Here is a 25,556-nt window from a genome sequence, read left to right as displayed (position 1 = left end):
TCTATACAAACATTCTTACCCAGGCGACCAAGTTTCATGTGTTGCTTGAAAATATCGAAAATAAAATATTTATTTAATTTCATAAAGGGCGATAGCTTGATCTAGTTTCAAGATCGGGTAGCAAATGTAGCAAATGTAGTCTCTAGATTTTAAACAATGTTTTAACATAATGACCTTGTTTTTGACGCCACTTAAACTCGTCCAAGATTTTCATTGGGCCAGAAGTGTTGCATCTAGAGTGCTTACAAGCCAATTGTACGGACAAATGAAAAGTGCGATTGTAGCATCACATGAGATTGCCAGCGCTCTTTATGTGGCAATAAATAATGGCGAATGTTTTGCCCTACCTATAATTTTAGGGATTGGTAAGTTTCATGAGTGAGTGAGTGAGTGAGTGAGTGAGTGAGTGAGTGAGTGAGTGAGTGAGTGAGTGAGTGAGTGAGTGAGTGAGTGAGTGAGTGAGTGAGTGAGTGAGTGAGTGAGTGAGTGAGTGAGTGAGTGAGTGAGTGAGTGAGTGAGTGAGTGAGTGAGTGAGTGAGTGAGTGAGTGAGTGAGTGAGTGAGTGAGTGAGTGAGTGAGTGAGTGAGTGAGTGAGTGAGTGAGTGAGTGAGTGAGTGAGTGAGTGAGTGAGTGAGTGAGTGAGTGAGTGAGTGAGTGAGTGAGTGAGTGAGTGAGTGAGTGAGTGAGTGAGTGAGTGAGTGAGTGAGTGAGTGAGCGAGTAAGCGAGTCAGTGAGTCAGTCAATGAGTCAGTCAGTGAGTCAGTCAATCAGTGAGTCAATCAATCAGTGAGTCAGTGAGTCAGTCAGTCGGTCGGTCGGTCACTCGGTCACTCGGTCAGTCAGAGAGAGCGAGCGCGCGAGCGAGCGATCGAGCGTGTTAGTGAGTGGACGGGCGGGCGGGTTTGTCGGCAGATTGGGTGTGTGGACGGGCAGGCGTGAGAGCGAGCGAACGCGTGCCATGCTATCATTCATATGATTTATTTTTAATATCGCATAGAAGAAACATCGCTCAAGTCATTCAGCACTATCAGTACTTTGATTCTTATAGAAGGGTCCTATTCACGAAAAGAGTCATTTTTTGGTCAGGATTATCTAACTTTTGATTGAGTTACGGCGTTTATAGCAAGTAGATGTGTATTTTCAGAGGCTTTCATGCCTACCTTTTAATAATATACTTTTTCGCAGATTGGAAATCTTCAGAAAATGGACGTTATGTCATAATTTGATGTTTAAAAAATATATGGATACGTTTGAGAGATTTGGATATTTATAAGTCTAACATTATAACAAGATGTGCATTTATTGAAAGATTAAGATTTAAAATCCGTTCGAATAAGCGGGTGCCTACCGGAGGGCAAAAGTGCGAAATTATAAGAAGCACGTTATCTGTCTTCTTTTTGCGGCGGTCATGTGACAATACAAAAATGCGCCAAGTTGCGGCTCGAAAATGCGCCGTATCATTGATTCAGATATTTGCCCCACCACTGAGTGTATTAACATGGCGCACTTGGCGTATTGTCGCATTTTCGCCACGTTATTTGGCGTATTGGCTCATGTTCGCCACGTTATTTGGCGTATTGGCGTATTTTCGCCACGTTATTTAGCGGTATTATCGCATTTTCGCCATGTTACTAGGCGTATTGTCGCATTTTCGCCACGTTATTTGGCGTATTATTGCATTTTCGCCACGTTATTTGGCGTATTGTCGCATATTCGTCACGTTATTTGGCGTATTTTGCATATTCACCACGTTATAATTTGGTGTATTTTCGCATATTCAACTCACCACTTAACGTATTGTCGCATGTTTGCCCTTTCTCGGTGATATTTCTTAAACGCAAACTAGCGAAATCCGCCGACATATAAGAACGCCCAAACGTCACGACGGGTCAGTATATAAAATAGTTTTGTTAAACCTTACATTCTATTGAAACTGAAGAATACCGACGGATTTTAAGTAGCGCGTATATTTGTCATAGATACCTTCACGAGGTGTCTATCCGACTTAGACCACGTGAACTAAAGCGAGGAGGTTTGGTTCTGGTTCTTCAATCTTAAGACCCATGAAATCCAAATACCATTCAAATTTGCATACCGCACACAATGCGTTTTCTGGTTTGGCACAATCCCTCAATTGTCAATGGTTAGAAAATTAATGTTTACCGTACACATTGCAAGGCAACAATTTTAACCTATTTGCCAACTGGAATTGCCATATCGGAATTCCGTTAAGAGTCCAAGGACGGAATGGTTTTTAAACGAGTGGCCGAAAAACTAAATTGAGTATTACTTTCTGCATTTATTTAAATGATAATGAGTTCGACATGAAAAGTATCTGTAATTTTGTCTTTACATCAAAAGGGTTCATGTTTTGACGTTTATATCTCAATAACGCTTTCAAAGATTTTCAGATGTTTGAATAAAGCTAACCAAAAAAGTGATTTGGTATGGTTTTACAAAAATCCACTTTTGGGGATAAAGTTTACTTGATATTTACACATCGGAAATTACACCCCAGTACACATACACCAATGCCCCGACCCCTACCTGGTGAAGGTAAATATTTTGTCGTAAACGGCTTGGGTAAGGGTTTAGATAACTATATTTGTGTCATTATACTTCTCAAATTACATTTAAGACGGAATTCACATTCACCACTATTAATATAACCAATTTGCAACTGGCCCTGGTTCGTTTTTCTTAGTTCTGTATCGTATATACCCGTTGTTTACATTATTAAGGTTTCATTGAGACGAAACAGATACATACAACCAAAAAATGCTTTTAAAGTATATTCAATGACTATTATTAAACCATAAAAGACGTTTTACAAATAGGTGCCTGATAAATTATTTTTCTTGGCCTATGAAATATAGTTTCATGCTTAACTGTTCATCAAATGTGATCCATTTTGCCTCGAAGAAATCGTGTTTTAAGAGTTGTATATATACTTCAGATTATACAACGTGTATATGAGAAATGGAGCAATGAAATAGCGAATGCCGATTGGTTTGATTAGAGGGAACGTGGTCTAAGATATTTATCTTAATTTTCTAAAAAGAGCTGCAGAAGAAACAAAATGCATACCAATCTTTTAAGAGAGTTTAAAGGTTGATATTCGAAAAAAAAATAACTGAAGGAAAATTTAATAGTGGCAAGTACATAAATCCCTGGGTAAACATACGACGATGGGATAACATATCTAAAAAAAATAATAAAAGATTGTCATTTTCACAGTTCACTTATTTCTTGTTTTCCTCGTTCGTTATTGAACCCTATATGTTTGCGGTGGTCTACATGTTTTGTGTTATTTGATTTGCAGACTTATCGATCACAGAACAATGTACATTCCCATACCTTGGGCGTTACAGTACTGAACACCGAATGTGGACTACAAACAATAGCACGCAAATTAGAGCTAGTCGGTTTATTCATTTCAATTAACAATACAATAGTAACAAAATACTTATTTGTATTTTGTAGTACGAAGGTAAAGCTATTGGGTTCTTTATAACGTTTAGTGTAAAAAAAATAAGAAAATGACACTCAGCAGTTTATGTGATTTGGGCTTCAAAGAACAGCTTAAGGAGTGTTGAATTTATAGTATAAGGAAAATATTTGAATTTCGTTAAATCTCATTTATGAAATAATACGATGTGCAATGGGAATATTAAAAGCTAATGACAGGTATTGGCTGCGAGAACGAATATAGAGCAACAAGGTTTCCTACGTTGATGAGATCACTTTTAAATCTTTTGAGTTTAATAGATATTCAACGTCGTATTCAGTGTGCCTGTATGCTACTGAAAGTGTGAGTGCGTTTTCACGATGGGAAACCTTTTAAGTTACCCGCACAAGGTGGAGGCAGACCGGAAGGAGAAGCTGCAGCGTGTGCGGCATCACCAGAAGAGGTGGTCGGAGCCCTTTTCTCCCAACAGCCTGCAGAGGGACCGGAAGATTGTGCTGCCTTACGCCGATACCAACATCAGCATGCGGAGCAGTGAGGTGAGGGAGCGTAATGGGATTTCCGGGGTGGTAAGAAAACCTAGTAGCGTTGTTAATGAAACTTAAGATATCAACCGAGAATGTTGTCGCTAAATCTTTTGAAGAAAGGGGTTGAATTTAAAATTAGAAATGTATTTTGGTTTTTACTTTTCCTTTACTTATCCCGGACGTGCTCGGGTTTTAAAAGAACACATACTTAAATGACCAATGAAGCACGTTACCTCAAGATATGTCGGCCTCGTGCCCCAGTTTCTCGAAACTTCTTCAGTCCCTAATAACAGGATTGAGTTAAGCTCACTAAATTTGTTTTGGTACAATTTGTGTAATATTTATAGATTTAGGAGCGTTAGGACTTGACAAGGAACATTTCTGTGTGGTATTAAATTACGAATTTATTCAGTAAAATTAAGATTCAGTAAGAAAATTGGCTTAAAGAAATAGGCTATTAATAACACTTAAAACTTAAGAGAAATTAGGACCAACAGGAGCGTAGCTAGCCCTTTATAAATGCGGATTCACAATTGTGCTACGGGGGTCAGGGGCATGCCCGACCCCCTCGGAATACTTTGAAAATATGGTGCAAACTGGTGCATTCTTGGCGTTTTGAGGGGCTTTACGTGTGCTGGAAAATGGATCATGTAGTAAAGTACACATTCTGATTTTTTAATGTCCAATTCTTGTGGATTCAGCCGCGTACTCGCGTGTAGGCAGCTACGTGCCTGACCGGGGTTTGAAGGAGAATGAAATTAGTACACGTTTCCAGATGAGGGCAAATGTTTCATTTCATCGAAATGAGAAAGATTTAAAGAAATCTGTTCAAAAATATTCCTGTGAATGATGATAAGAACACATTTTAAAACATTTTTAAATCTGTAAGACATTGAGATTTGAATAATGTTAAAATGATATACATGAACAGTATGATGCTGTAAGATTATAATAATTACGCGTCTGATAATCTGATCCATATCTTATTGAGTTAATTTTAAAAGTTCATTTAACGAAGTTTATATATAAATAGATTATTCAGATTGAATACTTGTGCTACATGCACCAAGTATTTCTCTTTGTAAAAAACTAGAAGGAAGTAGTGAAGACAATATTGAATTTAACACTCAGATACCTGTTTAGCATACTTACACATTTACAATAAACACTTGTTCTTTGCACTCGCATGATATCTGTATAGTCGTCACGCAATCCGCCATGTTTATAAGACAATTTTAGGCCAGAGGAGGTAACCTTTTCAAAATCAAAAACCATTCGATTAGTTAAATTTAATAGATTAGCGAGTTCATCACTTTGGGGAATTTTTGTCTGGGCGAGGTTGTTGGACATGGACGGTTAGATCCTTGAAATGAGAGTATACAGTTTAATAAAAACAAATCTCAAACCTTATGAAAAGTTTAACCAACGAGCATGCATGAAATGACATATCCCTCTATATTCCGCCTCCAGGAGACTAGTGTTAAAATGGTGCCGGACCTCCAGCTGGACCTGGACCTGTCCCAGTTCTCCGTGGAGACTGTCAAACTCTCCTCCGGCCCCACCTCACAGCGCTCCATCTACAACAGGCCTCGCAGGTATGCATAACTAAGCAGTTGTCGTCAGGTCCACAGTTTGACCTGAACCGGTCTCAAACATTCGAGACCGTCAAACACTCACCGAGCCTGCGTCAACAGGCCCGCATATATTAAACACTCACCGAGCCTGCGTCAACAGGCCCGCATATATTAAACACTCACCGAGCCTGCGTCAACAGGCTCGCATATATTAAACACTCACCGAGCCTGCGTCAACAGGCCCGCATATATTAAACACTCACCGAGCCTGCGTCAACAGGCCCGCATATATTAAACACTCACCGAGCCTGCGTCAACAGGCCCGCATATATTAAACACTCACCGAGCCTGCGTCAACAGGCCCGCATATATTAAACACTCACCGAGCCTGCGTCAACAGACCCGCATATATTAAACACCCACCGAGCCTGCGTCAACAGGCCCGCATATATTAAACACCCACCGAGCCTGCGTCAACAGGCCCGCATATATTAAACACCCACCGAGCCTGCGTCAACAGGCCCGCATATATTAAACACTCACCGAGCCTGCGTCAACAGGCCCGCATATATTAAACACTCACCGAGCCTGCGTCAACAGGCCCGCATATATTAAACACTCACCGAGCCTGCGTCAACAGGCCCGCATATATTAAACACTCACCGAGCCTGCGTCAACAGGCCCGCATATATTAAACACTCACCGAGCCTGCGTCAACAGGCCCGCATATATTAAACACTCACCGAGCCTGCGTCAACAGGCCCGCATATATTAAACACTCACCGAGCCTGCGTCAACAGGCCCGCATATATTAAACACTCACCGAGCCTGCGTCAACAGGCCCGCATATATTAATAATTGATACAGCTTGTTTTTCGGCACCAGTCCTAAAAACTTTTAATGATATTAATTCCATGGTATTTGAATGCTCGCGCTTGCATATAATCTAACACTCGGCCATGCAATCGGTATGATGCAATCATTGACGTCGCGTGGACGTTTGTAATAGGTTTCATATAATTTAATATAATTTATCTTTCAATTGAACTATTTTATGAATATAACAATGTAAGCATGATTGTTTTGTTCAAAAGATATTTAAACAATTTTATAAATCCAAATAAATTATAAAAAATACATATATTGGTTTCATTGGTGGCGAACCAATGCAGGTAGAAGAATAGATCACAGGCTCTTTAACCACAAGGCCGCAAGGACTTTTACAACCGAACTGGTTATTTTGACATTTTAACAATACATTGATATTAAACAACACGTGATAATGTCAATCAACAAATCGCGTAACAAAGAATACTGGAACCTGTTAGTAACTCTTTTGAAAATTGTAGTCTTTAAAAACAATATTTGAGCAAATATCAACATTTGATGAAGGGTTTCAGCTGCCAATATCTTATTTTTAACACTTCCAATGTTTTGCTCCTTTATTTTGTGTATCAAAAATAAACAAATGCACATTACAAACCATAAGCGAGTCCTTTTAAATTGTGTAGCCAAGTTGGTCATGACCATCAGGTTTACTCCTATAACTGAGGAATGGTGTATCCTGGTACCTCAATACTGGTGAATCGTGCATCTGCTTCCGTTTAGTCACGTTTCAAAAACATTCGCGGCGTCGTTGATGCTTTGCATATAATTTAGTCTTGTTTCCTTCTTACCTACTATGCCCCGTAGGTATATCAAGCGGTACCGGAGCGACGAGGAGCGGTTGGAGGACGAGGTCCAGGAGCGGGAGAAGCTACTGCAAGCTGCCATCAGACAGGGGCATCAGCTCCGCGCCAAGTGTAACAGATACAAGGAAGAACTAGAAAAGTATGGACTGTGATATCACTGTGATATTAAACAAACATTGTATTAAAATATATGGATTTTAAATGTAATTTTGAGGGACAACATAAAACTGTTATTTAGTATTCATCATATACTTATGTGAAATGAGTAACTCATATTGACATTATTGCTAGAAAGCTTTATTCTTCCTTCCCGTTCCCATTAGCTTGAAGGCGTTAAGCTCTGTGGACATGACCGACGTTGAGTGGCGGCGGAAGTACAGCGAGATGGAAAGTCGCTACCGTGACCTTCGAGAGGAGCTGGACCTCATGGCCGCCAGAAACAAGAACGGCAGGTCCGTTTAATTTGAAAGCCTTTCTTAAGATAATGAAGACCTCTTCATCTGTTAAGGTCAACGCGTTTGCATAATGATCAGCAGTTATGTTACAAAAAAAACTATTTTAACGATTGCTTAAGTAATAGAGTCTTAGCTGCTCCTAATTCGTGTAGTTAATATGTATAAGTATTTGTGTATCATGTTTTTCACAACAAACATCTTTTCACCAGGGATTACCTGCGTCAGCAAGGTGAGACCATCCAAATGCTAAATAACGATCTGCAGATGGAAAAACTCGAAAGGTCCAGGATACTATCCAGCAGGTAATCTAGACATCCGTGATAATGTCAACGCACAAAGGAGGCCATAATGTTTAATTGTTAATTATATGTCGGATAACGATCAAGGCTAATTTGAAAGGAATGCCGGGCATTTGTTAAACAAACGATTTAAGCTGTTATCTAATGACATAACTATTTCAGATGAAAACATGACCTGATTAAAACGTATATTGTATGAAACTCCTGTGCGATTTTCTGGCCCTGGCGATGGCAATATTTAGTGAGTTTTACAAACTTAACCTTTATATGATTTGTAAAGCTTGGTCTTATTTTCCCTGTACAGTGTACTATACGGGTGTTAAACGTTAGCGTTTCACTTCAGCGATAGTTTGTCCCTTTATTTACCTCTTGACATACTTCATATATGGTGTATTCAGCCTGAGTAGCCTTGCTAGCGCGGGGAAGGTAAAGGACAAGAAAGGGAGGCACCAAATCACCCAGCTGCTTGTCGACAAGCATTTACTGGAGGACCGAGTCCGCGATCTCACCGCTCGCAACCAGAGAGGCAGGTACGCACTGCCCGTCGGGCCTCCCACATGATGAGTGGAGATGGGCATTATTTTCAAGTTTTAAGTTTCGTCGTCATATATATACTCTGTTTCATTAATATAATTTTTATAATTTACGTTGTTTGACAGAAACAAAGCGCTTACATTGAATTATTTCCATAACGCTCAAGTATTATCATGATTATTTTTAAAATAATAGTAAAATGTGATGAAATTTATGTTTTCTCTTGACCGACATAAGAATAATTCATGTGTGCAGACAATTGGCCTTTACTTATTTTAGTGTGTCAGAACCAAACGGCTAGAAACAATAACTGGATATAATCTTTACCGTAATCATATATAATGTAGGGACTGTTAAACCATGTTGGATGTTTCAGGAATTACCTGACGCGGTTGGAGGCGGAGAAGCGCGATCAGGAGGCCATGCTGACGCACCTCAAGGCTCAGCTGCTACTGGAAAAACAGGACAAGGAACATCTCCTCGCAAAGTGAGTTTCCATCAAATTTTATTTCCAATGGTCTTATGTCAATTTATTAGTTTCATTTTAAATGCTTTCCAGTCTTCATAAATGATGAAATTTATGTTATCTCGTGACCGACATAATTATATTTTATGTTAAATTTTATACGTTTTTGTTTTTCTCTCTGAATAAAAACGACGATCAGACCGGAGTCGTAGGTAGTTCCACACATTTTTATTTGATTTCCTCTTGCTGTTTTTATTTCAGCGTCACTATTTTGAGCGCCAGCCGTGACAACATTGTTACCTTGGAGACGGAACACCCTGAGTACGCGCAAGTGAACAAGAAGCGGGAGTCGACCAGCAAGGCTTCCGAGACGCCATATGTTGATTCTCCAAGGTCCGGAACCAGCACACGAGTGTTCGTGGTTTCGGAGGAAGGAGACGAAAGGTCCACGGGGTTCGAAATCATAGACACACAAAACACGTCTGTTCGTGGCACTGTGTTCTCTTCAGAGGATCCCTATGAGGTAATAGCGTCAGTTCATGACGTGAACAGAACAGATGGTCAGGAAGAAACTGGCGGCTACTCAAAACAAGAAAAGAGACCGTCCTCACCTGAGCCAGAGAGCGAGAACGGAAGTAATCGCACGGAAGAGGACGACGAAGAGTACACTGGGACGCCGGAGCGATCGGAGTCGCCGCCAACCCCGCCCGTGCTGGTGAAAGCGGAACACATACAGCTGGATGAACCCACTTGGGATACTGTGCCGGAGAGCAGCGCCATTGACTATCAATCAGAAACTACCACCAAATTTTAGATTGTAGAATTGTGAACGAAATTACATTTTTTTGCATGTAAAGCGGGATTTAGATATTATAGATCTATCTATTTAAAACGAACATATAATGTTTATTGATTTGAATATAAAAACGACTTTTAGATTAAAGCCTACATTTCCAGCCACAGAAATTACCTATCGCGCGGTCGCATATAGGTACCATCGGGCGCGCGCCCCCCTAAAAACGTCCAGGTTTTTATGTCCATATATCGTTCAAATAATACCATTCCGGACAAGAAATTGTTAACATTTTCACCATTTCCCCCTGCCAATACATTTACATGTGTATGTCGGTTCTGAGGGAGGGGCAAATATCAAAATGTTGTGTCCTTAACTTATGCCCCTTTACACGTCAAATCCTGAATCCTCCCTTGATAATTTGGCTACCCATTCGTTAAAATACGTCAGAACAAATTGTGTAAGATCTAAAATGGTTGTCGATTATTTTTTGAAGTCATACTATTAAAGTGAACCTCACGTCATATATGACGTCATTCCCGCATGCGCCATGTTTGTTTACAGGTCAAACTTATGTCCCGAGCATTGTGATGTCATTGGTAAGTTCTGCTCTTTTATCTAAAATACACTCGTGTAAATGAAATATAAAGGAAATGCTTTAAAATATGTCAATAGCCTTTACTTAAGTAATTTAGCTTAAATGAATACGGGTGTTCATTTTGTTCGTTTCGGTTCAGTATGAGGTCAGCTTACTGCAGTAAAAAAGTAGCATCTCGAAATTAGAACTATTTCCTGTCATATTTCTTTAGTACTGCGGTTCATGTTAACCTTGCAGATCTCTTTTTTATATTATTATATTATAAATATGAGTTTTATTATATCTATATTTTGAATACTATTTGCATGTAAATAATATATTCATGGTGTTGGAATTGTTTACTCTGGGAGGTAACTTACTTTTACAAATAAATGTTTATAAAAGCATTGCTTTCCCTTAGCATAGAGACTAATTTATCGCTGAGCACAAAGGCAAAACTTATCGCTGAGAGACATATGATGATCTGTACAGCGCCTCAGGGCATATGAAGATTTATCAGCATGACAATACAACCTTGTAGTGGTTAAGTGTACTGGTATTGTTGTTTCCGGAGTCATGGATGATAAAAACGAGTAAGTATTACGTGTTTCATATACCAGTATCGTCTAACTAAAGTTGTCTTATTTAATGCAAGTTAATTTCTTCTTGAAGCTTATTTGCCGACATTCTTAATGCATTCTCTGAGTAATGACTACAATGAAATTAATAACGGGATATGCAACTCTGAAAAGTTCCCTTATAAATGTTTCGCCGTGACTCTGTAAGCGCCTTAAGGAATGTAATTACCTTATTAAGTTGATGTATGTCTATATATAGCCTCTATCTGCTAATGTTTACCCACGCTGTGTAGAGAGCTGATTGTATGCCGGGTAGTATCCCAGTGCGATTAACGTTGATGATCAGATTATAGTGTTGATATTCTACGTTTTGGGGTGATGGAAGTGCTAATTTTCGTTCAGTCGTGTGATGGTGTGTTCGTTTGATCCGTGGATTTGATGGACCAATGCGTCTCCCGGTATTCGTCCGTCGGAGGGCTTTTGTAAGCATTTCATAAGTGTTGTAGTTCAGCATGTCAAGTTAATGGATTCAGTAGTTCAGTTTGTTTTCAATTGTTAGTATATCGTGCTGGCCAGCGGTTGAATCAGTTTAAGGTTTATATGGCGTTCAGCTTCAAAGACATCAGACTCTTATCTATATGAATTTGCCAGGTTGTAACGTTAAGCAATTAAGAGTATGCATATGCTGGTGTTATTCTCGTTAGGGCCTTCCACAACGTAAAAGTGGGTGGGGAAGGCCGAAAATAAAACTGTTTGAAAAGTTCATGTTTAACTTAGTTTTGAGGAACACTCTTTTTCAGGAGTTGAACAAACATCCGTTACAACATGTTTTGGGGTAATAAGTAATTGAGCATTTCTTACGAGGGGAGATTTTATCCGATCTTGTATCGAAAAGCTTTCGCATTTTTTCGGAAAAGTCTGTCGACAATATAAATATATTTTTTGCGTCAAAATGCACCAGACTACCCAATCAACAATGTTTTGTGGACGATTTCATTGCAAATCAGAAAGATATTTAAGAGAGTAATGCAAAACAGGATTAATTTCATACGTATATATTTCTTACAATACCTGCAATCATCGCTAAGCCGCAGCACATTGTTGATCGGGTTGTCTTCGACTTTTTGACCTACCTGAAAACAAATTAAGATTGTATAAAGACATTTCCGTAAAAATGTAAATGTTTTGATTGAAAATTTGTTAAAATCTTATTCCATGAACGTTGCTCATTTCGTATTATGCCTACTCATGGTGCAACGGGTGTATGAATGATGCTTCCAAAATATTGAACCTTAAGACTTAATAAAAAGAGATTTTTTAAACATTCATGTTTTGGTCTTTCAAACGAATGTACCAGTCAATTGTAACCACGGCTCCCTAGTGCCGGGGGGATGCGGTGGTTTTGTCTTACTCGGGCTTGGCTTGACCGAAAGTCAAAGTCCCTGTTATTCCCCGGACCTGGGGAAGCCGTGGTTACAATCGCCTGTTGCATAAGCGTTGCACAGTGGAAGGCCCTTAAAATAAAACAAGAAAGTCTGATACGGATAGCGTGAGACGGGCCACATCACACGATAAACAGCTTAAGCCATCTGTTGTTCTTTCTAGATGATATAAGTGGCATGCAGAGTGACCAGCATACTCGTGAAGTTCACTATTGTATACATCTACATGTTGTAAATCAATATTTATATGATACATACTTCTGGCGGCCTCGTGTTTCCCAGATATGAATATAATAATTGCACACAGCAAGTGTTGCTAATTTAATCGACCGGCAATACAATAGTACACTTGGGACCTTTCTCCCCATAATCACTGCAGCCTCTATCGATAACACGGATTCGGCGGTCTCTTCAGCACTGCTGGCATAACAACATCTCGTATCAAATATTTATATGTCAAGTAATCTAATTTTGGAAAAGACACATTTATGTTAGAAAATGTTGTCGACATTTTTTATTTTTTATTAAATGTGTTGTAGAGATATGGAGAGTTTCAGGTATTATTATGCACCAGTCAATTGTAACCACGGCCTTAAGATCCGGGGATATACTGGGGATAACCGGAGAAATGGGCCGTGTTTTTACCTTCCCGGTGGCCCCGCAGTGCCGGTTGGATGGGTGGTTTTGTATTCGCGTCAAATTTAGCAGGGAATGTGCAGGGGTGCGGGGGCATTTGGCGGTGATTTTACCATCAGTTCGTTTTCGCAGGGCGGGTGTTTTACCCGGGCTTGGCTGGACCGAAAGTTAAAGTCCCCGCTATTCCCCGAACCTGGAGGGGCCGTGGTTACAATTGACTGGTGCATTAGACTCGGGTGAATCTGAGTTAATGGGGATCATACGAAATCCTAGTCCACTAAAGAGCCTTATCGCAAGGCAGGTGAACAGGAGTTCATAAATGGTGGACACACGGTAACTCGAATTTTGGAAACATATTTTTTTTATTAAAAATTCAATCACCATGGTCGCGAAAAATAGCACAGCATTTCTTTTAGACTATTATGATTACTTCATCATTCAGCGATTACTTTCACGCGGAATGTGTTAATAATTAGTTCCCGGCGCGCGCTGAATAATAAACCGAATGTCCATGTTTAGCTACGAGGAGCAGAAGCTTAACTTAATCTGGTGCTGCCATGAGAATTCATCATATGTTTTGCTGTTGATTTAATGTGAATAAGATATCTTTTCGCATAATTACGCAATTGAAAACGCAATTATTTTTATATCGACGAGTGAGAAAATGCAATATAAAAAGCAATATACGCAGTTTCAAAATGGACGTGTACTTGATTAGAATAAATACATGCATGTTTATAACTGAGTCTACATTTTGGCCACGTGCTCTAGACACTGGTGGTTAAAAATAGAATCTGGGTCTTTGGATTCGAATAGGTTTATTTCATAGAGATTAACCCGGAAAACTCGGTTAAACCCGGAAAAAACATGAATCGTTATCTATGCATTTAAATTGTCATTTGATTAACATATCAAACCAAAATGATTCAAATGTAGTTATAATATTTCATTTTATCGGATGATCAGTTCTTTTGTCGATTGTTATTCATTCATGCATGTATAACAATATAGTTTCAATGTTAAAATAGCCTTAAATCGGCTCTTACTTGATTTTTTATTAGTATTGTATTAAAGTATGTACTTCCGCAGAATACACAAAATAAATGGGTTTTGATGCGACTCGCATCAAACAATTTATTTGTGTAAGTCAATGTTAACAACCTTTAACTGCATATCTTACACAATTAATATCAAAGCGCTTATAGCATTCATGACAGGCTTTCGGCCTGCTACCATTTAATAGTGAGATAGTCATGTAAAGGATTTATGAGCATGCAAGGTGGTTATGTTTAAATGATAAAATGATTTACAAGTATATGACTTCAATGTTTAATAGAAACGTACAAATACATATATGCACACAAGTTATCTTAAAGACACGAAGTTATCTTAAAGATAACTTGTGTGCATATATATATATATTCGTACGTTTCTTACGCGTAGCATGTTGTAATTACTCAGTTATTCAGAGCTTCATTAAGTAATCTTGAAAAGGTTGAGAGTTAAATGTTGCAATAATGCATTAGATTTTTTGTAATTTTCAAATATGGGATATTTTCGTGAGAAGGAAATGACTTAATAAGGCCAAAAACAAATTGTTTAGGGTAACCTTCCCAAAATTTCTTGGTAGGGTAGGTAGGGATTTTTTTTATTATTTTTTTCTGTCGTATGTTTTTTCTTGCACATGGCAGTCTTTCCTACACTACTGTCATTGCCTGACTTTGTTTTATCATATACACAATAATTCTGATTAAAATCTGCATTTATCCGCCTTTCGTAACTCTCTATTCGCTAACGAATATTTTTTTGGCTCAGAAACGGAAGAAAATAGTTAGGGTCGGCGCATTTTATAGGTAGGGTCGGGTTAACCGAAACAGACATATTTTTTTAGGACTAACCAATTCCAATTTCGCAATATTTTGAAAATCTTTAATGTGTGTAAGTGCATCGAAAATCTAATTTTTTGTTGTTTTTCTGACATGAACTAATCAGCTGAACATCGTCTTAATGACATAAAATGAGACAGTCGTGAACGAAGAGACCGTTGTGTGCAGTATATTATGCATTATGAAGTCTTATGACAATATAACCGACATTTCCTGTCAGATTAAACTGTTTTGAGAATGCATATTTCTATCCAATATAATGCAAATAAGAAGAATGTCAGTGATGATCGAACGGCTTTCAATTTGTGTAGTAAATAGTTTAAAGGTCCATGTTTACCAGAACAGAAAAGAACAGAACAGAAAAGAACAGAACAGAACATAATTTTATTGGACGTGTACCATCACAGTACGTAGTCAAATAATATCAAATATATTTACACATATGAATTCAACAAGTCACTTAATACAGAACCGATGTAGGTTGAATACAAACAGAAATAAATAAGTTACTAGACAAAATGAAATGCAAATAAAAGCATATATATACATAAGGTAAAGATTAGCATATTTTACTAATTATCATAAGTAAGACAAATTCTATGTTTTACAGATTCTTTAAAATATTTTAACAATTTAAATATTTTTTTTTATTTTCTGATGTAAACAATTCTATAAACTTATACATTCTTGGTCTAATGTAAATTAGTTCTTAATATACTTCCTTCTAGTGTCAATATAACAAGGACAAATTAAAACTGATTTATATAACATTAATAAAAAAACACATTAATATGTGTGTTATTCACATACAAGAAGTGCACCTACATATTGATAATAAGTGTTCAACGCTTTAAGCGTTTTGACTTGTAGTTGGTGAAAACATTCATTTGCATATTGATCCGATAGTAACATCTGCTATTTAACTCAGATTTAACAATTCTTTTTCATTATTCGTATTTAACAATTTCTCCAGTTTGTTCATGTTTGGATTTCTATAAAAGTATGGTTAATTATAGTTATTTCGCTTTTTGTAAAAAAAACAACTTTCAAAGAAATTATTAAAAACAAATGTGTGTCATCGTAAGGAAATCAATTCTGGATAAGTGGATAAACCGGAAAGTAGTTTGCACGTGGTGGTGTTTATTTGTGTGCAGATGGCAGTGTTTAAACGCTCTCTATGGGTTTGCATTGCGTTATTTCAATACTGAAGATATATTCAGCTACTTCATACGAGGATCAGGTACATTTTTACATTGCATAATTAGTGGACATTTTGTCGATTAAATGATTAACAATGACTTCGATCATGGTAACATCATATTTTAATTTATGTTTCCAAATTCCGAGTCATTGTTTTTACAACTGTGTCCGCTGTCGACAACTATGGAAGTGTTAGGTGGACTTTTTAAATTAATGTTATGAACAGAACAGAGCAAAACAGAATATGAATTAGACTTAAGCTTATCGTCAAAATAACACATATACATACAAAAATATATATATGGCATGCAACAATTTTAACACGTTATCGGAAGTATATCGAAACATAATGAAATGACGCAACGGTGTGGGTGCAATATAATAAGGAAACATACTAGTTATAATTATGTCTTTTAGACAGACAGACAGAATTGTTGATCAGTGTTGGATAGTGTCAGCGTCAAGTTTGATGTCGCTAGTGTCGTTAAACATGCTTTGCTTCTGGATTTGTCATAGGTTTTTTGCTGCCATGTCAAATAACGACTAAATGAATTAAACTACCGCAAACTGATGTATGCAATTATAACAATCATAAACAGGTGAAATAATATATTAATCGTCATGAGGTATGTTTATTTTACACGTGTTTTTCTCCAATTGAAATGATGTAGTATTTAAACTTAGATCACTATCCAACTGGAGGCCAATATGACTGCGCTTATCAGTATATCCCAACGAGATGGCGGCTATCGATTTGATTACGCAACGTGCAACCTCCCTATAGCGTGTTTCCTTATCTAAACCATACTGACACTTCTCATGAAATAAAATACATAACCAGATGGTGTTTATTTTCAGTTGAGCGGATGTGACCATAAATTCCCGCTTGTAATGGCGCCCGCGGGTATCCTGGGCAACTGCTGGCGGATGATGTTCTCCTACCGAAAGCGTGACCGCCGGAAGAGCATGGTAGCGGTGCTGGTGTCCGTGGTGGTTACCTACTATTTGTACACGACCCTCACTATGCCCGTTCGCTTCCTGTTTATTAACGAGAACGTGAACGCGCAGTGCATCATCCCGGATCTCGACCCCTTCGACAAGTCCATCATGCAGTATGTGTGGAGCCCTGACCCAATACGATGTGACCCCGCCCCGGACCTGCTCTACGTGGACAAGCTAGGGCTTGTAGTGTTTAATACTACCGCATTTAAGTACTTTGGCGATACTTCATATTCCTGCAGCTATGCAAAACTTGAAAGGCCGATGGGCGATGATGATAGTGTGACACTTGGTAAAGAAATATTCTTTGAACCGCCGTTTCAAGTCCCTTGCGATTTCTTTCGGCTACGGTGTTATACATCTCAAAGAAGAAAGAAAGTGTTTGACACCCTTCAAGAGAGTGTTTATGTGACGGAAGATATCGTTCGTTCCAAGCACAAGGAACAATCGAGCCAGTATAGTGTGCTTATGTTCGGTATTGATTCTACTTCCCGGTTGTCTGCAATCAGAAAACTGCCAAAGACTTATGAATACTTAACGAAACACTTAGGTGCTCATGTATTTAAAGGTTATATGAAGGTTGGAGACAATACGTTTCCTAACCTTGTCCCCATACTGACAGGGAAACGGCCTTGGACAGATGATCTCCCGAACCCGGAAGGGGGGAAATACGATGTCAACCCCTTCCCATTTATTTGGCAGAACTTTTCTCGCAAACATTACGCAACATTTTTTGCCGAGGATTATCCAATTCTTGCCACATTCAACACGGAAGGAAAGGGCTTCAAATCTCCACCCACAGATCACTATATGCGTCCATGGATGTTGGGTCTGAAAGAAATAGGTTTCGCATCAGAGGTGCTCAAATCGGTTCTTTTGCCGTTTGAGTATAACAATATTAACCTTAAAGGAACATCGTCATTGTGTTATGGGAACAAACCAATATTTAAACATTTAATTAATTACTATAAACGATTTGTCACACTGTACAAATCTAGACTCAAATTTAGTTTTTCATGGCTGGTGCAAATTTGCCATGAGTTTATTAATTATCTTGAACTTGGGGATGATGACTTTTATGAGTTCTTTAAGTTTTTAAAAGAAGATGGTCACCTTGACAACGCTTTCTTAATTTTCGTTAGTGACCATGGCTCTAGAATAGATGATATAAGGAACACATTCGTGGGCAGGATAGAAGAACGCATGCCGCTGCTGTCCATTGTGCCGCCTAGTTCATTTCTCAGCAAGTATTCACACATTGCACGTAACATGCAGCAAAATACAGATCGCTTGCTATCCAACTTTGATCTCTATCAAACATTAAATGATATTCTCACCGAGAGCTTTGACCAAAAACTTACTTACGATGAAAATAAGCGAGGAACAAGTTTGTTCCGGTCTATTCCGGAAACACGGACATGCGCAGACGCGTCTATTCCGGAGCACTATTGCGCATGCTACGGATCTAATCAAATACCCGCAGAGAGCCCAATCTCTGTCAAAGCTGCTAACTATGCGGTATCACATTTGAATCGCCTATTGCGACATTACAGTTCGATTTGTGCTCAATTAAGTCTCCGTAAAATACACGAGAGCCACCAGATATCCCTCGGTCTCTCAGTGCACGGCGAGGAGGAGTCGCGCTGGACAATTTACAAGTTTTTCTCAAAACCTGAGCCCGAAAAACATAAACGTCTTCTGGTGATATTCGAGACAAGCCCAGGCGGGGCTATGTTTGAAGCCACTGTTGATGTCAACTCTGAAACGGGAATGTCCATCACAGACGACGTCAGTCGGACAAATAAATACGGCAATACGTCAATATGCGTTCCCGAGAAGCCACTACGGCGATACTGCTTTTGTAAATCAAATCTGAAAGACAAGTGAATCTGTACAACTTAACAGCGAAACCTGAACGAGAAACCAAACCAAAGTCACGTTCTTACAAGGGCATTGACATTTACTTCACGTCAATAATTTTATATAGCATAAACATATTTACATTAGCCATAAGGATTTCATAGGATCCTACAACTTTTAATCAATGCTAAACAATACTGTTATTTTGTATTTGAAGAAAGCCTATTTGTATTGTAGCATTACTTCTTTATTCACACAAACGCGGTGGTTGTAAGAGTGTTTGCATTCCGGCTTACAATGAAACTGAGAAATTGTTTAAATGCTTCTTCACATAGTTGATTACGTTTGCCCTCGCTGAGATTTTTACTATGACTTGTTGTTAGTTCTTGTGTAACTTCTTAATTATTCATCACCTGTTAGGATAGTTATAATGTTTCCAAATCTGTAAAGTGACAATGGTGACAAATGTTATTGAGATTTTCAGCCATATTTTTTACATTATCTGAAAACGCCATTTTTAAGCATTAATATTTTTAGTATTATGCATTTTTGTGCCTTTTGCACCTACGGTATATGTGTTTTTGTGTCGTAGTTAAATTAGATGCATAAATTTCAAAATTTTAATGTAATTTTGTTTTGCTATGCCCGGGCCTGTGTGTACAGTTTTGTGTCAGCAGAGAACCGCAACTGATACTGTTGTGGTGTAGTCCGTTACAGATACTATAATGGTGTAGTCTGTTACAGATACCATAGTGGTGTAGTCCGTTACAGATACTATAATGGTGTAGTCCGTTACAGATACTATAATGGTGTAGTCCGTTACAGATACTATAATGGTGGAGTCCGTTACAGATACTATAATGGTGTAGTCTGTTACAGATACTATAATGGTGTAGTCTGTTACAGATACTATAATGGTGTAGTCTGTTACAGATACTATAATGGTGTAGTCCGTTACAGATACTATGAGGGTGAAGTCCGTTACAGATACCATAGTGGTGTAGTCCGTTACAGATACTATAATGGTGTAGTCTGTTACAGATACCATAGTGGTGTAGTCCGTTACAGATACTATAGTGGTGTAGTACGTTACATATACCACAGTGGTGTAGTCTGTTATAGATACTATAGTGGTGTAGTCCGTTACAGATACTAAAGTGGTGTAGTCCGTTACAGATACTATAGTGGTGTAGTCCGTTACAGATACTATAGTGGTGTAGTCCGTTACAGATACTATAGTGGTGTAGTCCGTTATAGATACTACAGTGGCGTACTCTGTTACAGATACTATAGTGGTCTAGTCCATAACATGTACATCAGTGGCGTAGTCCGTTACAGGTACTGAAGTGGTGTAGTACGTTACATGAACTTAAATGGTGTAGTCTGTTACAGATGCTATAGTGGTGTAGTCCGTTGCAGGTACTATAGTGGCGTAGTCTGTAACAGGTATTGTATGGCTCGGTCCATAACTGGAACTAAAGTGGCTTAGTCAATAACTGGCGCTAAAGTGGCTTATTCCGTAACAGGTACTATAGTGGTTTAGTCCGTAACCGGTACTAAAGTGGCGTAGTCCGTAACATGTACTATAGTGTTGTAGTCCGTAACTAGTACTACAGTTGTGTATTTCGTTGTAGGTACTAAAGTGGCTTAGTCAATAACTGGCGCTAAAGTGGCTTAGTCCGTAACAGGTACTATAGTGGCTTAGTCCGTAACAGGTACTAAAGTGGCGTAGTCCGTAACATGTATTATAGTGTTGTAGTCCGTAACAGCTTCTGAAGTGGCATAGTCCATAACAGGTACTTAAGTGGCGTAGTCCGTAACCGGTTCTATAATGGTGTTATTCGTAACAAGTATTATAGCGGTGTAGTCCGTAACCGGTACTAAAGTGGCGTTGTCCGTAACAATACTAAAGTGGCGTAGTCCGTAAAAAGTACTTTAGTGGAGGACTTCACATGTACAATGTACTATAGTGTTGAAGTCCGAAACAGTTACTGAAGTGGCATAGTCCATAATAGGTACTAAAGTGGCGTAGTCCGTAACAGGTTCTATAATGGTGTTATCCGTAACAATTACTATAGCGCTGTAGTCCGTAACAGGTTCTTAAATGGCTTTGTCCGTAACAATTCTTAAGGGGCGTTGTCCGTAAAAGGTACTGTATTGGAGGACTTCGTAACACATTTATAATGGCGTAGTCCGTAACAGATACTGTATTGGCGTAGTCCATAACAGGTACTAAAGTGGCGTTGTCCGTAAAAATACTAAAGTGGCGTAGTCCGTAATAGGTACTGTAGTAGAGGAGTTCGTAACGAGTACTATAATGGCGTAATCCGTAACACGTACTGTATTGGCGTAGTCCGTAACAGGTACTTATGTGGTGTAATCCGTAATAGGTTCCATAGTGGTGTTGTCAGAAACAGGTACAAAAGTGGCCTTGTCCGTAACAATATTAAAATGGTGTAGTCCATAACAGTTATTTTGTGTTGTTGTACGTTACAGTTACTATAGGTGTGTAGTCCATAAGAGTAATTTTGTTGTGTAGTCCGTTACAGGTTCTATAGTGGTGTAGTCCGTAACAGGTACTAAAGTGGTGTAGTCCGTTGCAGGTACTAAAGAGGTGTAGTACGTTACAGATACTAAAGTGTTGTAGTCCGTTACAGGTACTGTAGTTGTATAGTCCGTTGCAGGTAATATAGTGGCACAGTCCGTAACAGGTACTAAAGTGGTGTAGTACGTTACAGGTACTAAAGTGTTGTAGTCCGTTACAGGTACTGTAGTTGTATAGTCCGTTGCAGGTAATATAGTGGCACAGTCCGTAACAGGTACTATAGTGATGTAGTCCGTTGCAGGTACTAAAGTGGTGTAGTACGTTACAGATATTGTAGTGGTGTAGTACGTTACAGATATTGTAGTGGTGAAGTCCGTTGCAGGTACAGTAGTTGTGTAGTCCGTTGCAGGTACTATAGTTGTGTAGTCCGTTGCAAGTACTATATTGGTATAGTCCGTTGCAGGTAAGTATAGTGGCGTATTCCGTACAGGAACTATAGTAGTGTATTCCTTTTCAGGTACTTTAGTGGTGAAGTGTGTTGCAGGTACTAAACTGGTGTTGTCCATTGCAGGTACTAAAGTGTTGTAGTAAATTACAGATACTGATGATGATGATGGATTTAGAAACAAAATTCAATAGAAATGTACCCGTCAAATATTTTTTTCTTTAATTTTTCAGTATTTTGGTAATAATTTGGGATCAGAAATAAAACATTCTTGATCACATCATCAACAAATAAAATCAAACTGTACTAAAATAAACATATGGTATTTAACAATGTTTTGACCGGTTAAAAATTGGAACATCGAAATATAAAAGCAAAATCAACAAGTTGTAGAAATGTACATGACCAGTTCTGATTAATAATTAACTACAAACTTTTGGGGACATCATGCAAAAAATATAAAAAAAATCCTAGTCTACCGTCTCTGTTGAGACTAATTAGAGTCTGGAATTCCCCACCAGCCCTTCAGTCGGGCCTGCAGGTAATTAGATCTTCAAAGAAGCTAATATTTATGTGTACAAATGTTTTTCATTACGTTTTAATGAAAATACAATATAAATTTCTGTGAAAACTTTTAGGTAATAAAACCATAGAAGAAAAAAATGCTTCTGTTTGGATTCGAATGTGTACCTTGACACCCTTAACATAGACTTTAGGTAAATGTTTTAAATTGGTATGGGTTTCAAGTGGAACTTTTCATGTGCTACCTTAAACGACATACGTATCTCGTTAAAACGAAATGATTGGCCAATCAGAATTTTGTAATAACATCATCTCTTGCCTTAGCTATGATTACAATGTCGCGAATTAGAGTGATGTTATAACACCATTCTGATTGGTCAATTATGTCGTCCGACGCTTGAATGTCAACTCTATGGGTGAAAAAATCAGTCATTTTGGTACGTCAACCTTTTAATGACGTAATTCGGTGATAATACCAAACTCGTGCGACACTCCTTTTTAGCTCACCTGCACATATTCAGCGATCAAGTTCGTCAGTACTTTGTCCATCGTCAACTTTTTTACGAAACCATCCGGCCAATTTGAATAAATGTGCTGAAAAGATCCTCCTCAGTTATGGTGGCCGTAACGATTTCACGGAATATGTTCTTTGATTGTCCCTCTATACAAAGTTCTTCTTATACTAGTAGTGCACGTTCGTTTCAACCTGTGGACGGGGTTGGTGTGCCTTATATGGCTTTCGTGTGTGTTATGCTCCCAGATCAAAATCTTAGGATCATCAAGTCGCAGCTTTCCTTTTGTCCGCCCTTCTGTAGATCCGTCCACTATTCGTGTCTGTGCTGTTCTCAGCTACCACGGGCTTGTATTCGATGGAACCTATTTGGTACACTTAACCAACAAGATGAGATGCGCGGGTATCGTTCACAGTGAGAGTTATGGCCCCTTTATTTTATATCTAGTATAAAACAGGCCCGGTCCTTTCGTGCCCAGGATATTCCTCAGAAAACTTTATACGTCAGTCTATAATGAAGACATACAAACAAAAAAGTGATATTGATGGTCTACTACATTTATTTAGTATTACATTTATTGCATTTTCTATTTTCTCGGTTTATACTTCAGTAACTTCCTTCTTCAATACTAATGTTGTGTGCCCACCATCTAAATCTAGTAAATGATATTCTTAACTTATTGCTATTGTTACAAAATAAATAATTTTCAATCGTAAACTCTTGTTAAAATGAACATAACACTGGTGTTTTTCTGAAATTCTAACATGTATACACCATTATTGTAAATAAGTATCATATAATCGTCTAGCAACAATTTCTATCTGTAAATTAGTTAAATTCTCACGTGTAAATAAATAAGCAAATCCAAGCTCATTTAACAACTGTTTCAAAATAACTGCCTAACTGTCCATATATTCGCCAGCTTTCATATTAAATACCTCACCCAGGATACGTGTGACTTTAAACCAGTACTTAATAATTCGTGTGTTCCGCATCAAACTTAATGGGAATAAAAAGGGGATACGCATGTTATCCGCACGGTTTGGTAATTTTGAACAGTTATGGCGTTTTGATTTTTTTAATAAATATATACAGATTCAATCGTGTCCAGGCTATTTCTCAGCAAGTTTCGGCGTAATATCCATGAAATTAAATGAGAATCTTTTTTTTTTAAATTGTTGAGTTGGTTTTTCTGTAATGACTATTGTAGAAAATATTCACGGAATTCGCTGGCAAGAAATATAACTAATATTGAAACATGTTCTTAGTCGTGTCTTTACTAAATTCATCCAATACCTGTTCGTTCCTTAAGATATATAGTGGAAATTTTGAAAATCATTTCTGAAACGTCTAACGCAGTTTCAGAATAATTTCACAAAACCATTATTTGAGTGTCCCTTAATCAAATTCCTCTAAGCCATGTTCATCCTTGAGGAATATGCCTGCAATGTGGAGGTGTTGGCTTCCCCCTCCTCTAGTGAAAACCACTGGCCAAATTTCAAATCACGTTCACGGAAATGTTGTTTGTTTTCTTTCAGATATCTTCGACTGAAGTGGTTCCATGTAGAAATGTAGTTGCCATAGCAACCGAAAGGGAAACACTTTGATAGTATAATTTGCCTTTAAAGGGGCATTCTCGGCTTTGGAGAGATCATTTGTTTGTAGTTAGGAAGAAACAAACGAATTATAGACCTCTTCAAATCTACAAAGTTTTAAACGACTAATAGCAACAAAAAACGCCATAAATATTCACTTTGCTTTAAACTATTTTCCAAAAAACAGTCTTCCAAGCGTTATTTACATACATTCTTATTAATGTTGACAAGTACAAATGGATATCTTTTTAACATAAAACCCCTCTCAGAGTAAAAGTGAAATGGAAATTGACTCCGACTGAAGTACAGACAGTGTACCTGGGTTCAGTGTTTTGGTGCTGGCAGATGTTTTTTTTTCTTTTTTGTTATTTTCATCATTATATTCATAAAACTAGCTTGTGTCTTTAAACGATGTTCTTTTTAAAATGTTCAGGAAAGTTTTACATTTGAATACACACAAACCTCGCTCATAACTTCATGACTTTCCTCGTTACATTGTGTCTGCGTGACGAGCTTCATGGATAAATTGAACCGGCGCTCTCATGTCGCCATCACAGAGCGTAAGCTGGCTGTAAATGCTAGCTATAAATGTCCATTCTGCACTCAATTCCTTGTTTGTTTTGCGGCTGGGTCTCCCGGATCGATCCGACGATAGTCTCATTTCTGGGAAGTTTGCCTCAAACTGATCCCGAGAGCATTTTGGGGATCGATTTTATCGTGGCATCAACTCCTGCTTACAAATGGGCATCTTTACGGCGGGCAATCATTGGAGCCATTACAATGATTATTCGTTGAAAATTCCGTTGTTGTGACTCTTTTTTAAGGAATGACTTTATGTTGTGATAATGTATTAAAATGATACATGTCCGAATTTTAAAGCCTTGTAAGGCCCTTGTAAAATGATAAAGCTAAGCCCACTAGTTTTGTGTTGATAAAATACATGTTAAACACTTA

At 38.2% G+C, this 25,556-nt stretch overlaps 2 protein-coding genes across 6 annotated transcripts; both read left to right on the top strand.

The window, feature by feature from the left end:
• Positions 1-3,406: 3,406 nt before the first annotated feature.
• Positions 3,407-10,790, top strand: LOC128228290 (synaptonemal complex protein 1-like). Of its 3 annotated transcripts, XM_052939517.1 has the most exons (9): positions 3,407-3,490; positions 3,789-4,035; positions 5,464-5,588; positions 7,260-7,397; positions 7,582-7,710; positions 7,923-8,015; positions 8,411-8,542; positions 8,923-9,033; positions 9,274-10,790. In XM_052939517.1, exons 2-9 carry the CDS (start codon positions 3,829-3,831, stop codon positions 9,824-9,826), a joined length of 1,488 nt encoding a protein of 495 aa, XP_052795477.1. In that variant the 5' UTR covers positions 3,407-3,490; positions 3,789-3,828; the 3' UTR covers positions 9,827-10,790. The 3 variants fall into 3 exon arrangements, with proteins under 3 accessions (XP_052795477.1, XP_052795476.1, XP_052795478.1); XM_052939516.1 differs by lacking the exon at positions 3,407-3,490 and having other exon boundaries at positions 3,499-4,035; positions 9,274-10,789; XM_052939518.1 differs by lacking the exon at positions 3,407-3,490 and having other exon boundaries at positions 3,499-4,005; positions 9,274-10,788.
• Positions 10,791-10,837: 47 nt separating this feature from the next.
• On the top strand, positions 10,838-19,607 carry LOC128228289 (uncharacterized). 3 transcript variants are annotated; one of them, XM_052939515.1, is made up of 2 exons: positions 10,838-10,975; positions 16,983-19,607. In XM_052939515.1, exon 2 carries the CDS (start codon positions 17,016-17,018, stop codon positions 19,008-19,010), a length of 1,995 nt encoding a protein of 664 aa, XP_052795475.1. In that variant the 5' UTR covers positions 10,838-10,975; positions 16,983-17,015; the 3' UTR covers positions 19,011-19,607. The 3 variants fall into 3 exon arrangements, with proteins under 3 accessions (XP_052795475.1, XP_052795474.1, XP_052795473.1); XM_052939514.1 differs by lacking the exon at positions 10,838-10,975 and adding an exon at positions 11,233-11,442; XM_052939513.1 differs by lacking the exon at positions 10,838-10,975 and adding an exon at positions 15,999-16,164.
• Positions 19,608-25,556: the final 5,949 nt, after the last annotated feature.

This window comes from Mya arenaria, chromosome 3 (genome assembly GCF_026914265.1).
Source record: "Mya arenaria isolate MELC-2E11 chromosome 3, ASM2691426v1".
NCBI classification, from domain to species: Eukaryota; Metazoa; Mollusca; class Bivalvia; order Myida; family Myidae; genus Mya; species Mya arenaria.
Note: the sequence above shows the minus strand (reverse complement) of the source record. Positions and strands in the feature narration are given on the sequence as shown.